Source organism: Dermochelys coriacea, chromosome 7 (assembly GCF_009764565.3).
Source record: "Dermochelys coriacea isolate rDerCor1 chromosome 7, rDerCor1.pri.v4, whole genome shotgun sequence".
Taxonomy (NCBI): Eukaryota; Metazoa; Chordata; order Testudines; family Dermochelyidae; genus Dermochelys; species Dermochelys coriacea.
Window position 1 is genome coordinate 6,481,100 of NC_050074.1, and position 13,782 is coordinate 6,494,881.

The window sequence follows — 13,782 nt, forward strand, 5'->3', positions numbered from 1 at the left end:
TGTTTATTTTTCAGCCAAAAAAAATCAAGAACCCCCAAACAGAAAAACGTCAGCCCCAAACTGACAAAAACTGAAATAGTGTCATATTTTTGGCTGAAAATGTTACTTTTGGATGCTTGGATAAAAAAATAAAAAAAATTGGCAAAGAAAGCAAACATTTTCTGTGAATATTTTTTGTTTACTCCAACACCCAATATTCTGCTGAAATATAGTTTTTACTGGAAACCTCAATTCGCCCTAGAGCATAGCACTTTAAATCTGGCACCCAGCGCTTTTACAACTTTGGCCCTTCAAGCTCAGCTGAAAAGCTCTTGCTCTAAAAGGCAAATAAACACAAAATACTCCAGAATCGCCGTACATGATATATATGGTTAGACATTACACAGCCATATATTCTAAAATAAAATCATTCAAAGTCACTTCCTCCTTCCTTTACCTATCAAGACCTATGTTCTGGCTCTCTAGGCCTATGTCCCCTCCCCTCTCCCTCTACCTTCTCCCCTCCTTGCTACAGCTGATAATATTAGTTCATCCAAAGGAGTGTAAGGAAGTCATCTCCCTTTTCTGTTGTGGTCTTAGGGCATGGCTACACTTGCAGATGTAGAGTGCTTTGAATTAAACCAGCCTTCGTAGAGCGCAGTAGGGAAAGCGCTACAATCTGTCCACACTGACAGCTACAAGGGCACTGGCATGGCCACATTAGCAGCTCTTGCAATGGCCACAGAGAGCAGTGCATTGTGGTAGCTATCCCAGCATGCAAATGGCTGCAACATGCTTTTCAAATGGGTGGGGAGTGTGTTGTGTGTATGTGGGGGGAGAGAGAGTGTTATGTGGTTTTGGGGGGGCTGAGAGCATGTCAGCATGCTGTCTTGTATGTTCAGACAGCAGCAGACCTCCGCTCCCTCGCCCCCCTCTCTTACACACAGCATTCAACGCTAATGGTTGCTTTGTCCCGGAGCAGATAAGCAGCCGGCTGTCAGAAACCGAGCTTTTAAAGGGCATATCCACATTCCCGCAGCGATTCTAAGACAATGACAAGAGTGGCCACTTGACTTAAGGGGATTATGTTACGTTTCCGGAGGCTGACCAGAGTGCAGTAAGGCAACACCTCATTCACACTGAGGCCCAAGTGTTTCAGCCAAGGTGCAACAAGCGTTAATCTTCTCACCGAGGTGGAGCACCAGCAGCGCTGTAGCTGTGAAGTCAGAGCGCTCTATGTGCCTTGTTAGTGTGGACGGGGAGTGAGCTAGGATGCCCGGGGCTACTTTAATGTGCTCTAACTTTAATGTGCACGTGTAGCCAAGCTCTTAATCATTACATTAGCTGCTCCAGCAGAGAATCACAGCACCTTGAACTCAGGTTACATCACCTCAGGTGAGACTTAAAACTAATAATGAGATATGAAAAGCCTTCCAGTGCGCCTTCAGAAATGCATTTGTGCTTTTCTCTGTCTGCATGTGTATTCTCTTGGAGCCAAATCCTGCAGACACTGCATGTGCAATACCAATGGTCCTGGCCACAGCAAAACTCCCAGGGCCCTAGAAATTTCTCTATCAAGACTGAGTCTGGCAAAGTTAGGCAGATATGGCAGGATGGGAGTAGGTTAATAAAACCAGTTACAAAGCCAGGGCATGTCTGAGAAGGAAGCAGGCACTGGGCACTAGCTATCTGGGAGAGTGGGGGAGGGGGAATGCAACTGAGATGGGAGAGGGGCTTCATTAGGCTGCAGAGAAGGAAGGGAAGGGATTAGCAGTGAGCTGGGCGAAGAGGAACAGGAAGAGATTGAAGATCTGAACTTGAGTTTACTCTGTAATGCAATACAGAAAACAGAATGTGGCCTTGGTTTAAGATCCGTCTACCAACATAAGGGCTGACTGCATGTGGTTTATTTAATAGCAGCTAACTTATTAATCAAGAAGAAAATTTTGTTTCAAAGGCCTCTTGGAGAACAGTGAAGGTGAAGACAACGACAGGGGCTACATGAATACTATGCCACATGTTACACAGGTGCAGCGGCAATAGCTCACATAGCTGGGAAAAAGACTTTGGGCCTTGACATCTGTACCACGAGGCTGTGATGTTTGCATCATCACACTGCCCCGGCAACCTCTAGGTGTGCCAAACAATGAAGCCCTGAAAATCTTGCAGGGCAGTTTCAAGGCAGAATCTCAGGGAAGTCCCGTCCCTCCCTCCCCAGTTGCGGAATGGTCTGTATCGACTGGAATGGCTGGGACTCAATGCCAATGCCGTTATATTCTAAAACCATTCCTCCTCCACCCCCACATCACACAATTCAACACAGAACCTGTATTTAATTAACTATAAAAAGGGCGTTAAAGGAAGTTATATTAACAATATAAGTAAAATATTGATTTTTTTTTATCCTTTTCACTTAGACTAAAAGAGATTGTATTCTATAGGCTGGTCATTCTGCTCCTTTTCCTTTAACGAGTGTGACTGTTTGACTTCCATGTACTCTAAAATAGCTGCCACAATGTATCAATATAAGATAGTATTATCCACTAATTGCTGGTGAAAACACTACGTTTTATATCTAAACAGAGGAGGAAGGCTGTTTTTATTGGATTCTTCCTCTTCGGATGGAAACAGCACTGCCTGGGGGTGTGGTGAAAAATATCAAAGGACTATGCAGAAAGGTAAGAGCTTTCAGGAGTGTAACATGCAAGGAATCTGGTTGCTTTTAGTGAAGGAAATGGTTTCTCTGCAAGCAAATCCCATGGGGGGGGGGGAACCCTACAGCTGGGGGCTGGTAAATTCATTAAAGACTCCAGAACTACACCTGTTTGTAAACAGTCTCTTTGTTCATACAGAGAGGATTATCCCTAAACGGATTTAGGTGTCTCACAGATTTAAAATGCTTCTAATGAATCATTGTTCACTTGGCAGGTGTTTAGCACAGCATCAGATTAATAAGGAGATGATGCTACATTTCCTGATTCTGTGAGGGCACCTGTTTTTAAAAGTCAAAGTTCATTCATCATATGACAGTTTAATGAATAAAGATTATAAATGTCTTATATCAATTCAACTATTCCTTCTCTGACAGGGGAAAAAATGCAGCAGCAAAAAATAATCTGCTTGGCATGTACATATTTTACACACTTGTTTCTATTTTACCAAAGGCTGAATTAATCATTGACTATGACACAGAAGTAAACCCATACGGTCTGACATTTCTGTGATTTGAGTGAGAGCACAAACTGCACTTCTCCCTCTCAACATTAATGCAAACTGACAATGGTATAGGCCTGAAGTCATGTGACTTTAATCAGCACTGCTCTAAGCCATCAGAATCACATTAATTATTTGAGGGCTATCTTTTGGGATGAACAGAGAACTTGCATTAAAAGCAGGAGATTCTGCTCATCTTCTTAACAAACCTCTTACTGAGCTTTACAGAAAGGTGGACTGTTAGCAGCTGCAACTATCGGCACCCACAACGGACCGTCAGTGAACTTTCACAGTGTCTTATAGTATTGCAAAGATCTCACTCATGGGACTTTCCCAACACTATTGGGAAATAAGCCTACCTTCTTCACTACCCCTTCAAATAAATGGAAACTTTCACCTTGTAAATATCTCATTTCGTGGAGAATATTCATTCCTTTTCCAGGCTCATAAACATCATATTATTTTTATTCCACTATACTAGGAGCTGAGCGTTAATGACAGTTTAGACCGTAGCTTCTAAGCTATTAGCTAACACGTCAACCACGTTCTACAGGGAAACAAGATTAGAAAGGACAGGGAAATATTGATTTTTTTTCTTCTCTTGTCCCCCCCCCTTTAAATAAAGGATCCCACACCTGCAGTACAATGCTGCTAAAGCCAAGCTAAACAACAAAAGATGCCCTACACAACAATCGAGATATTTCCAGTGCTGGGGCAGCTAACAGTATCTGCTGGAAACTGTAAATATGCATGATTTGTCCTTCTGTAAATATACATGCTTAAATATTTCATAAAATCATTCAGCAGCTGGTGCATGAGAAAGCTCAGGGAGTAAATGCAAAAGGTTGGAGTCTATGGACACCACTGATAGGAATTGTTTGCTGGAAAGAAGGTGGAGTGTCCCAGCTTTCAAAAAGGAAACAATGGCTTGGAGAAGGGGGGGAAGGGAGGGAGGTAAGGGAGGAAGAGCTCCCTCAGCGGGGAAGAGGATCAGTAAACCTCTAGCCTTGTTTGCCAACAAGCTCCCTTTCTGTTCTGAATTCTCCTCTCAATTCACCATGCAGCACAAGCTGTGCAAGGCAATCCATATTGGAACAGACAGACAACTTAAAACAATCAACACCCCACATTAAAAAAAAATCAATCAGATCAAAACCACCAGCCCCCTCACACAAAACAGACAAACAAAAACAGCAGGTGAGAAGGTACTTACCGACTTTGGGCTCTTCTTTGGGACTGGCAATCCTGAAAAAAGGCAACAAGGAAAAAATAAATGTTAGCATATAAATGTTACTTTCCTTAAAGAAAAAAAATCCCTAGGTGTATCATCTGAATGTAGCCATCTGCAGAGTTATGTCAGATTTTGTTCTAGCATTGGAGTTACCAGTCCGTTCATATCGACTCAAAGAGGAGGGAGAGAGAGAGAGAGAGAGAGAGAGAGATCTGCATTAGCTATGCTGACTTGTGCTGCAGTAGCCTGGAGGCTGGGGAAAGAAATTCACAGACCTCAGCGGCCTGGGAAATTGAACACTTGGACAGAATCTCAAATGCTCCCCTGGATTAAGAGAGACTTAGCTTACAATTAAGCCAAGGATATTTCCTTTTGACGCGATCGGCTTGTCAATTTTATTGGACCAATCAGAACCGCAGAAGAGTAACAGGTTGAATTTTTAAAAAATGTCTCTCTAGAAATAGATTTTTAAAAGCAAATTTGTATTAGCTTTAGATGAGAGGCTCAGGCTGGCAAAGCAAAACAAAAGCACAAAGAGGGATAATCTTTATCCCTAAAGGGGATCATTTACAAATATGGATATTACTGACAAAACACACAAGTTTTCTTCAAGTCCACTTTAGATACATAGTTATAAATATGATCAATTTCAGATTGCTGTAACTTGAAAATAAAATGCTAACAATGTCTTGACCCTGATGTGCACGTAGCGGGCTGAGGTGAAAGGTTTAGGTAGTTCGGGATGATGGGAATTTTTGGGGATGAACAATAATCATGATCAAAATGCAAAGAAAGAAACAATTTAAAGCGTGCAGTAGCAGAGAGAAGGGTGATTTTGCCCATCGAAGCCAGCTCCTTAATTGGTATGATGAGCTCATAGACATGGGAGATCCCAAGTCTGATTTTTGCTGACTTCCTCTATCAGTGGTGCAATGGCCAACGGCAATGAGATGTAAACTTGTTGGAGATGACCTACGATATAGGAAAAGCTATTCTGAGCAGATAGATTAAAGAAAAAAATAAATTATTTTCAATTAAAAAAAAAAAGGGTTCTCGCCTCAAACCTGTTTCCTTATGTGGCATTCCAGAAAAAAATAAATATAAAAACAAAACACAGATTACACTGCACATTAAGTGCTCAATAATTCGGACAATCAAAATCTGCTTTCATCTTTAGGATGCGATTTATGTGGCATTTATGCAGATTATGTTTCCTACTTTATACACTTTGTTTGCACTAAAAACCATGCTCCTGTCTAACTTTTATACAGGAAGTAAAACAAGTTATGCAACTGAAATACGAATTGTTATAGCAAGAAGTTCATCTTACGGTAATTTGCAAGATATCATCTCTGAATATGGAATATCTACAATTACAAATGATAAACAGTACCCGCTTACCGCCTGCTGTCAGACTTGTATGTAAATAAGACTGCATAATACAAAATGCTGTTGTCTGATTTTAAATTAATTGTTTTCAACGATTGGGGAGTATTAGTGCTCTAGACATTATCCTGTTCGGTGCATAATCAGCAAATAACTAAGACCCTCTAGCGCAGTGATTGATTGTGGGGTAGTGGAACATCAAAACTGTTTACCCGAAACAAAAAAGATTGCAGCTTTGTTTTAAGCAGACATTGCCTCTGCATTCATGTAACTAATCAAAGAATAAAGCACCAACAGTTTTCATAGCAAGTCACATTTGTAACAGGCAGTATATCACATATTACAGTATATATTTGCATTCTTTGCAAGAGACTCTCTGATTAAATGAGTACTTGTGGCACCTTAGAGACTAACAAATTTATTAGAGCATAAGCTTTCGTGAGCTACAGCTCACTTCATCGGATGCAAGTGAGCTGTAGCTCACGAAAGCTTATGCTCTAATAAATTTGTTAGTCTCTAAGGTGCCACAAGTACTCCTTTTCTTTTTGCGAATACAGACTAACACGGCTGCTACTCTGAAACCTCTGATTAAATGGATACATCACACACACACACACACCCCCCAGAGTTGGCACTATAGCAATCCAGTTGTTCTCCAAAAGCTAAAACTGTAGATGCAACTGAGCTGTAGGTTTAAAGTGAACTAGATATTTAGTTTATTGCACCAGGGTCATTACATGTTAAAATGTAATAAATATGAACTTCTGAACAAACCTTTCCTTTAAAATTTGTCATTAATTGCAGCTACTACAATCCAAAAAGATCGAAAGTGGCTGAAAAATGATGGAAAATACACACAAGGCCATTGTTTGACAGGCCCTCCAAAGGCTCATGAATCTTACTGTGTCACTGCTCTGTGCCAGACTTTGCTACAGAGCAAACAATAATTGACTTTTTACCAAAACAAGCAACTGTACATGTTCAAAACACGTCAGTAACTTTTGTTGGGACAAAATGAGGGGATAACTTGCATTAATACTTTGCTGTAAAAATGTATTTATTTTAAATTGAGACATAATTTAAAATCCGAGTTTCTGCTGTTGTGGGCCAAACTTGGAGATAATAGACCCCAGTTTCTAATATGCATTCCCAGCTGAAGGAAAGGATACAGTATAGAGCAATAAGACACATCATCTGCAAGCAGAGATAACTCCTACGGGGGCTGTTACTGGTGAGAACACACTCATTGAGGGGAAAACTAACGGCACAAAGTAATGGGCGGCAAACTTTTGGCCAGTTGCCACTCATCAAATTCAGGATGGTAAGGACCAAAGGTGCTACTGGCTGGTTTATGTAAAGATGGTGATAGTCTCCAACCCCTACCAGATATACATCTGCCTCTGAAACACATAGAATCATAGAATATCAGGGTTGGAAGGGATCTCAGGAGGTCATCTAGTCCAACCCCCTACTCAAAGCAGGACCAATCCCCAACTAAATCATCCCAGACAGAGCTTTGTCAAGCGTGACCTTAAAAACTTCAAAGGAAGGAGATTCCACCACCTCCCTAGGTAACACATTCCAGTGCTTCACGGCCTTCCTAGTGAAAACGTTTTTCCTAATATCCAACCAAACTGCAACTGCAACTTGAGACCATTACTCCTTGTTCTGTCATCTGCTACCACTGAGAACAGCCTACTTCCATTCTCCCTTTCAGGTAGTTGAAAGCAGCTATCAAATCCCCCCTCACTCTTCTCTTCTGCAGACTAAACAATCCCAGTTCCCTCAGCCTCTCCTCGTAAGTCATGTGTTCCAGTCCCCTAATCATTTTTGTTGCCCTCCGCTGGATGCTTTCCAATTTTTCCACATCCTTCTTGTAGTGTGGGGCCCAAAACTGAACACAGTACTCCAGATGAGGCTTCACCAATGCCAAATAGAGGGGAACGATCACGTCCCTCAATGTGCTGGCAATGCCCCTACTTATACAGCCCAAAATGTCATTAGCCGTCTTGGCAACAAGGGCACACTGTTGACTCATATCCAGCTTCTCGTCCACTGTAACCCCTAGGTCCTTTTCTGCAGATTCTAGCCATTCGGTCCCTAGTCTGTAGCGGTGCATGGGATTCTTCCATCCTAAGTGCAGGACTCTGCACTTGTCTTTATTGAACCTCATCAGATTTCTTTTGGCCCAATCCTATAATTTGTCTTGGTCCCTCTGTATCTTATCCCTACCCCACAGCGTATCCACCCTCCTCCCAGTTTAGTGTCATCTGCAAACTTGCTGAGGGTGCAGTCCATGCATTCCTCCAGATCAATAATGAAGATACTGAACAAAACCGGCCCCAGGACTGACCCTTGGGGCATTCCGCTTGATGAACCGACTGCCAACTAGACATGGAGCCATTGAGCCCAACGATCTAGCTAGCTTTCTATCCACTTTATAGTCCATTCATCCAGCCCATACTTCTTTAACTTGCTGGCAAGAATACTGTGGGAGACCGTATCAAAAGCTTTGCTAAAGTCAAAGAATAACATGTCCACTGCTTTCCCCTCATCCACAGAGCCAGTTATCTTGTCATAGAAGGTAATTAGATTAGTCAGGCATGAATCCATGCTGACTGTTCCTGATCACTTTCACACATCGCTAAAACTGGCATCTTGGAAATCCCAGCAGAGAGGACCAGGACTTAATGGGCACAAAGAATGAACTACCTATTTCTCTCTACAGAGGTCATAGCAGGTCTGTACTGCCACTGCCTAGGTTGTACCAGCTCTGTGGTTAAATTTAGCAATTTTGGACCAGACTTTTAAAGGTACTTAGGCCCCTCTGGAGATTTTCTAAAGCATCTAGGTGTCTAACTGCCATTGATTTCAAAGCCCACTAGACAACCAAATACCTTTTAAAATCTGTCCCTTTTAAAATCTTTCACACCCACTAAATTCACCTAAAATGTATTTAATCAAAAAAGGCTCAATACACTATGAAAATCTTTTTGGGGAAAGCGCATTCCAATAGCAAAAGAGAGGCTGTTGCCCTCAGAGTTAGCGGTGGTTAAAACAAAACAGCACACCTGCGACGCGCTCTCCATATGACCTAGATAAGTGTTTCTCAATCTTTTTGATCCCAGGGACTGGCGTGCTGCCTTCCTAAATTGTGTCAGGCAGATCTCAGGGAACAATGCTGCTCCACAGCTCGGTTGTTGAGAAACATTGACCTAGAGCAAGAATGGGCAAGAATCCTCATAGAGAATACTTACAAAGGTTTCAGAGTAGCAGCCGTGTTAGTCTATATTCGCAAAAAGAAAAGGAGTACTTGTGGCACCTTAGAGACTAACAAATTTATTTGAGCATAAGCTTTCGTGAGCTCACGAAATCTTATGCTCAAATAAATTTGTTAGTCTCTAAGGTGCCACAAGTACTCCTTTTCTACTTACAAAGGTGACTCCAATTAAATCAATCAGAAAACACAAATTACTGCCCTCTAAAAAGCCAATGTAATCAAGCAAGTGCTTAATGACAAAATACCAGTGGTCGCTGTGCAATCTTTAAATACAAAAAGGGATTATATTCTAAATTCACAGAGTCGCCAAGAATGGGTACATACAAGGTTAGTAAAAAACTAACCAAATGCAAGGGTCTAAATTAAGCCAGTTATCAGTGAGATTATCACAGTTATCTTAACAAAAAGCTCTCATTTTCTTCCTCAGAACTCCCTAAAGCTCTATGTACAGCTGGCCACATCCATCTGCTAGACTATATTTTGGAACATAGGGGAAAAATGTAAATTGCTCAGCAAGTTTTGTACCACAATTTCACTATTTCAATGACTTTCTATCTAGAGCAACCTTCCGATAAAACACTGTGAAGGAGGCATTGTAACTCATGGATTAGCCACAGAGTTTTAATTTAATATTAGCTGGTATGTTTATTCTGTTTTAAAACTGCATCATTTTAAATGTCTTTCTGGTATATTTCAAATCTAGAAAGCACTGATAAAAGAGTTATGCAAGCCATAAAAAACCTGGATACTCTGTGGGACATCAACCCCAAATTCTGCTGTTTCTAGTATATAAAGTATCCAAATTCCAAATATCCATGTTTACTAAACATATTTAAAATGCTAGGATTAGCTATGTATACACACTGCAGTCTGGCAGGGTTCTGGTGTCCCCTGAAACATAATAGACAATGAAGAGCACTAGAGGGCTCACAAACTATTTAAAGAGGCACTACCCAATTCCTGTATATTACTACTTCTGGGGGAATTTTGTGCCACTGCGCGTGCACAGAATTCACGTTCCCCACAGATTTCTTTGTTTCCCTGCCGATAAATGGCTTTTTGACAGGGAAGCAAAAGGAAGCTGCAAGAGCAATCATGTACCACACCCTAGCTGTGCAGGTGCATCTTTTCAGGCAGCCAGAGCAGACGACGGAGAGGTGGGACACCCCAGCCTGTGGCTCCTACACTGAACTGGCATCAGCTGCTAATCTCAGCTGTGCTGGAGGCAGGAGAGGACGAGACTGCCTCTTCCCCTGCAAAGAGTGGCTGGGGCTGTGTCCGACCCACCCTCAGAGACCTCCCCCAGCTGTAGGAAGCTCAGCATCCTCCCCTACTTCCTGCTCCCATTGTTCCTCAGCTTCAGGCAGAGAGGTCACTGTACAGGGAGCAGCTCCCACACATGCCCAACCCACGTGCATCTGGACCTCCCATACCCAGACACCCACGACAAGCCTCACCCCATACACCCAGAACCCCCCTAGTCCTCCATACCTGAACCCCACCCTACTGAATCTCAACCCCTGCATCAGAGCCTCCAGGCACCCAGACCCCCCCCCACTGAGTTCCCTGCACCCAAACCCCCACCCTGATGAGCCCCCTTGTACCCCCACATCCGGATCCCCATACCACTGACCCCCAACTAGCTGAACTCAGAACCCCCCCACCAAGGTCCACTCCCCCAGCACCCAGACACCCCTGCCAAGACCCTCCCACCCAGACCCCTCCGTTGAGCCCCAACTACTTTCTCGTAGAAGCTCCTGAAAAGTCCCATTGTCCCTGCACCTGGAACACCCTCAACGAGTCTCTGACCCCCCACTGAGCTGCCTGCACCTACATTGTCCCACAGAGAATCCTCTCACCTCACACTGAGCTCTGCCCCACACACTTGGATCCTACCTGGTTGAGCCTGCCTACTGTACACCTGGTGCGCCTGGCGCAGGGCCCCAGGGTGTTTCTGGGGCAGGTGCAGGCCTTGTGCTGTGTCAGGGTCGGGGGCAGCCTCATTACTGAGTCCATGTCCCAGGTGGTGGGAGGCTGCAGGGTGATCCCCACCTTCGTACAGCCAGTGGCCTGTGCTGAGGCCTCTGCATTTATTTACTGACAGATAAAACTTGAAGAACCTTAAAATATTGTGCGCAGAATTTTTAACTTTTTGGCGCAGAATGCCCTCAGGAGTAATATTACAGAAAGATCATACACTAATTCATAGTCGCATGCGTAAGAGCCGGGGGCGGGGGGGAACCAAAGCACTGAATGACTTCAATCCCAAGAGGATTTCAACTGATACCGAGTGTGCTCATCGGCACTTTGCAGGATCGAGTCTTCGAACCAGAAGTGGCAAATTGACGGGCAGTCAGTTTTGGATTGAATGCGAGAAAAGGATATTGCAATATCTGTAGCCATTGCTCAGCGTATTTCCTTAAGCTCCTCAGATATCCTTGCATCAGCGAGCAGGGATGGAGAAGACAGAGTAAATTACTCTGTTCCTGGATCTTGGTTCATTTTGTTTGGGTTTCATTTTCAATCAGAATAGCCTGAGAGACGTTTCCAAGCAGCAGCAAAGCAAAAGGTAGGTGAACTGGCTTGAAAAGGTCACCAATTGGTTTTGCCATTATTTTGGCTAAAGCACAGAATGCAGGACAGCAGAAAATTAGCAGGAAATTAATAAAAACACAAGGAAAACATTAAGGATTGTGGAAGTGGGCTAACATTTACTGGGGAAAACCAGCTGCATGAAAAAAATAATAAGCCCTCTGAATACTGCTTTTTTACACTGTGCTGAATAAAAACCAAAGGATATCATCCACCAAGACACTTGGCAAGAGGTGCGGGGAAATACTGGAGCCAGAGGCAAAGGCCTACTTACCCAGCAGCACACATCAATCTCTATGTTTTCTGAATGCAAAACAAGGAGCTCTAAATGATTAACAGTAATGGCCATTAACATTGTTGGGAAAAATAATAATTCTGTATAATCCATTGCCAAAAGATTTTTAATAAAGGATGCATACTATTTTTAAAACCTGATGGGAGTTGCTCTTTTCCAGATTGGAAAAAAACACCCACACAGTAATTGGGAAAAAAAAGAGAGCACAAGTCTGCATACAGCCATAAACAGCACCAGCAAGAAAAAGACCCAATAGTATAACTTTTCTGCTTGTCACAGTGATCTGCATTATAATAGCACTACTGTACTAGCATAAAGATAAGCTATTCAATACTAGCTTAAAGCCAAAGAATAATTTGCACCGAAGGAATGTAGGCCTGCTATAAATCAAAGGTTGGTGACTAGAAAACAAAATGAACAATGCTCCAGTTCTAAAATGCTAATGCTTGAAAAACGTGTTTTTTAGGAGCTCAAACGTAGATATTATTAACCCATTGGCACAAGCAAACAGAGTTCCCAAAAAAACCACACCACAATGCAAAGTATATGATTGCCATCGACAAGAGTTTCAGTCTCAGTAGACCTGAAGAAGTTAAATCACATCCTCAATTATTCGCTCCTGTTTTGGATTCTAAACAAATGACCAATAACTGGAATTTTGATTCTGTGGTCATAATTTCAATGTCTCAAATACAAACTTATATTAGAAGTAATAAGAAAGATGTGATATGTTAATAAAATGCAAATTGATTACTCCAAGTATATCAACCTAACTGTGTAACAAGATATGTATCACTTAGGTAGTCATTAACCACTAATAAAGATGACATTACGGTAATCAGATAGCTCGGGCGATTGGTAATTACATAGTCACCATGTCATGACCAAAGTAGTTTCACCAATTCTTATGATTTTATTGCAAATCTCATTATATTAAGTCTTTTTCTTAAAGCCTGAGCTTCTGGATTCATGTGTTTACGTGAGCATTCATTAAAAATCCCAGTATTTCTAGCCCTGGTTGTGAAGAAATGCCTGAGAACATGAACCTTAAAGCCTCCCATACAAGAAGTAAACTAAAAGAGCCCTTTTAAAAAATAAAAACGATGACTGGTAGGCCGTTCTTGTGATTTTTGGCACATGACTCATATGTTTTGATCACTTGCGGCAGACAACGCTGCCTAAGGTTGTTGCTGTCTGAAGGCTCTTTACTGAACGAACTGCAATGAATTCAGTGTCTCAACCCAATTTCCAGTGCACAGTTGTCCGACTCTAAGTCCCACCACCATAACAACAGGCACACCTGCTGGCAGGTCAAACAGAAAGGCCAAGGACTCAGTGAACATGGAGGCTGACCTACGTCCTACCATTCAAAGGGATGCCCTCCGGGTTAAGCATTGAGGCATATGGGTGAAGGAGTGCAGAGAAAATGTTCTCTGTTGTCAGTGTTGCATTCGTTCTGATCACAGGCAATTTTTATCTCCGGGGCTTTAAAAGCAATATTAACAAGGTATAAATTCACACCCCAATAATGTTCCATTTGGGACAAGCTCTCTTGTTTTGTGTGAGTACAGCAGCCAGCACAATGGGCCTCTGGGCACAACTATGATATTAGTACTAATAAACAATGTTTTCAATAATCAGTTGATATTTTAAGTAAGAGGCCTATTCCAGCCAGTGGAAGGTAAGCAGGCAGATTGTCACCGAACACAGAGGAGTTATACCCACTTTCAGGAGGGCTGAATGTATTAAAATTCAAATATACATTTACTCTAAAATAAATGAGGGGCTAGACTGAACTCTTTCAAT

At 42.3% G+C, this 13,782-nt stretch overlaps 1 protein-coding gene across 1 annotated transcript in view; it reads right to left on the reverse strand.

Moving 5' to 3' along the window:
* Positions 1 to 13,782, reverse strand: part of MAGI1 (membrane associated guanylate kinase, WW and PDZ domain containing 1) — a 510,412-nt gene that overhangs the window by 41,146 nt on the left and 455,484 nt on the right. The window contains 1 exon segment of the mRNA XM_043518268.1: positions 4,406 to 4,437. Coding sequence (XP_043374203.1) covers positions 4,406 to 4,437 — 32 coding nt within the window.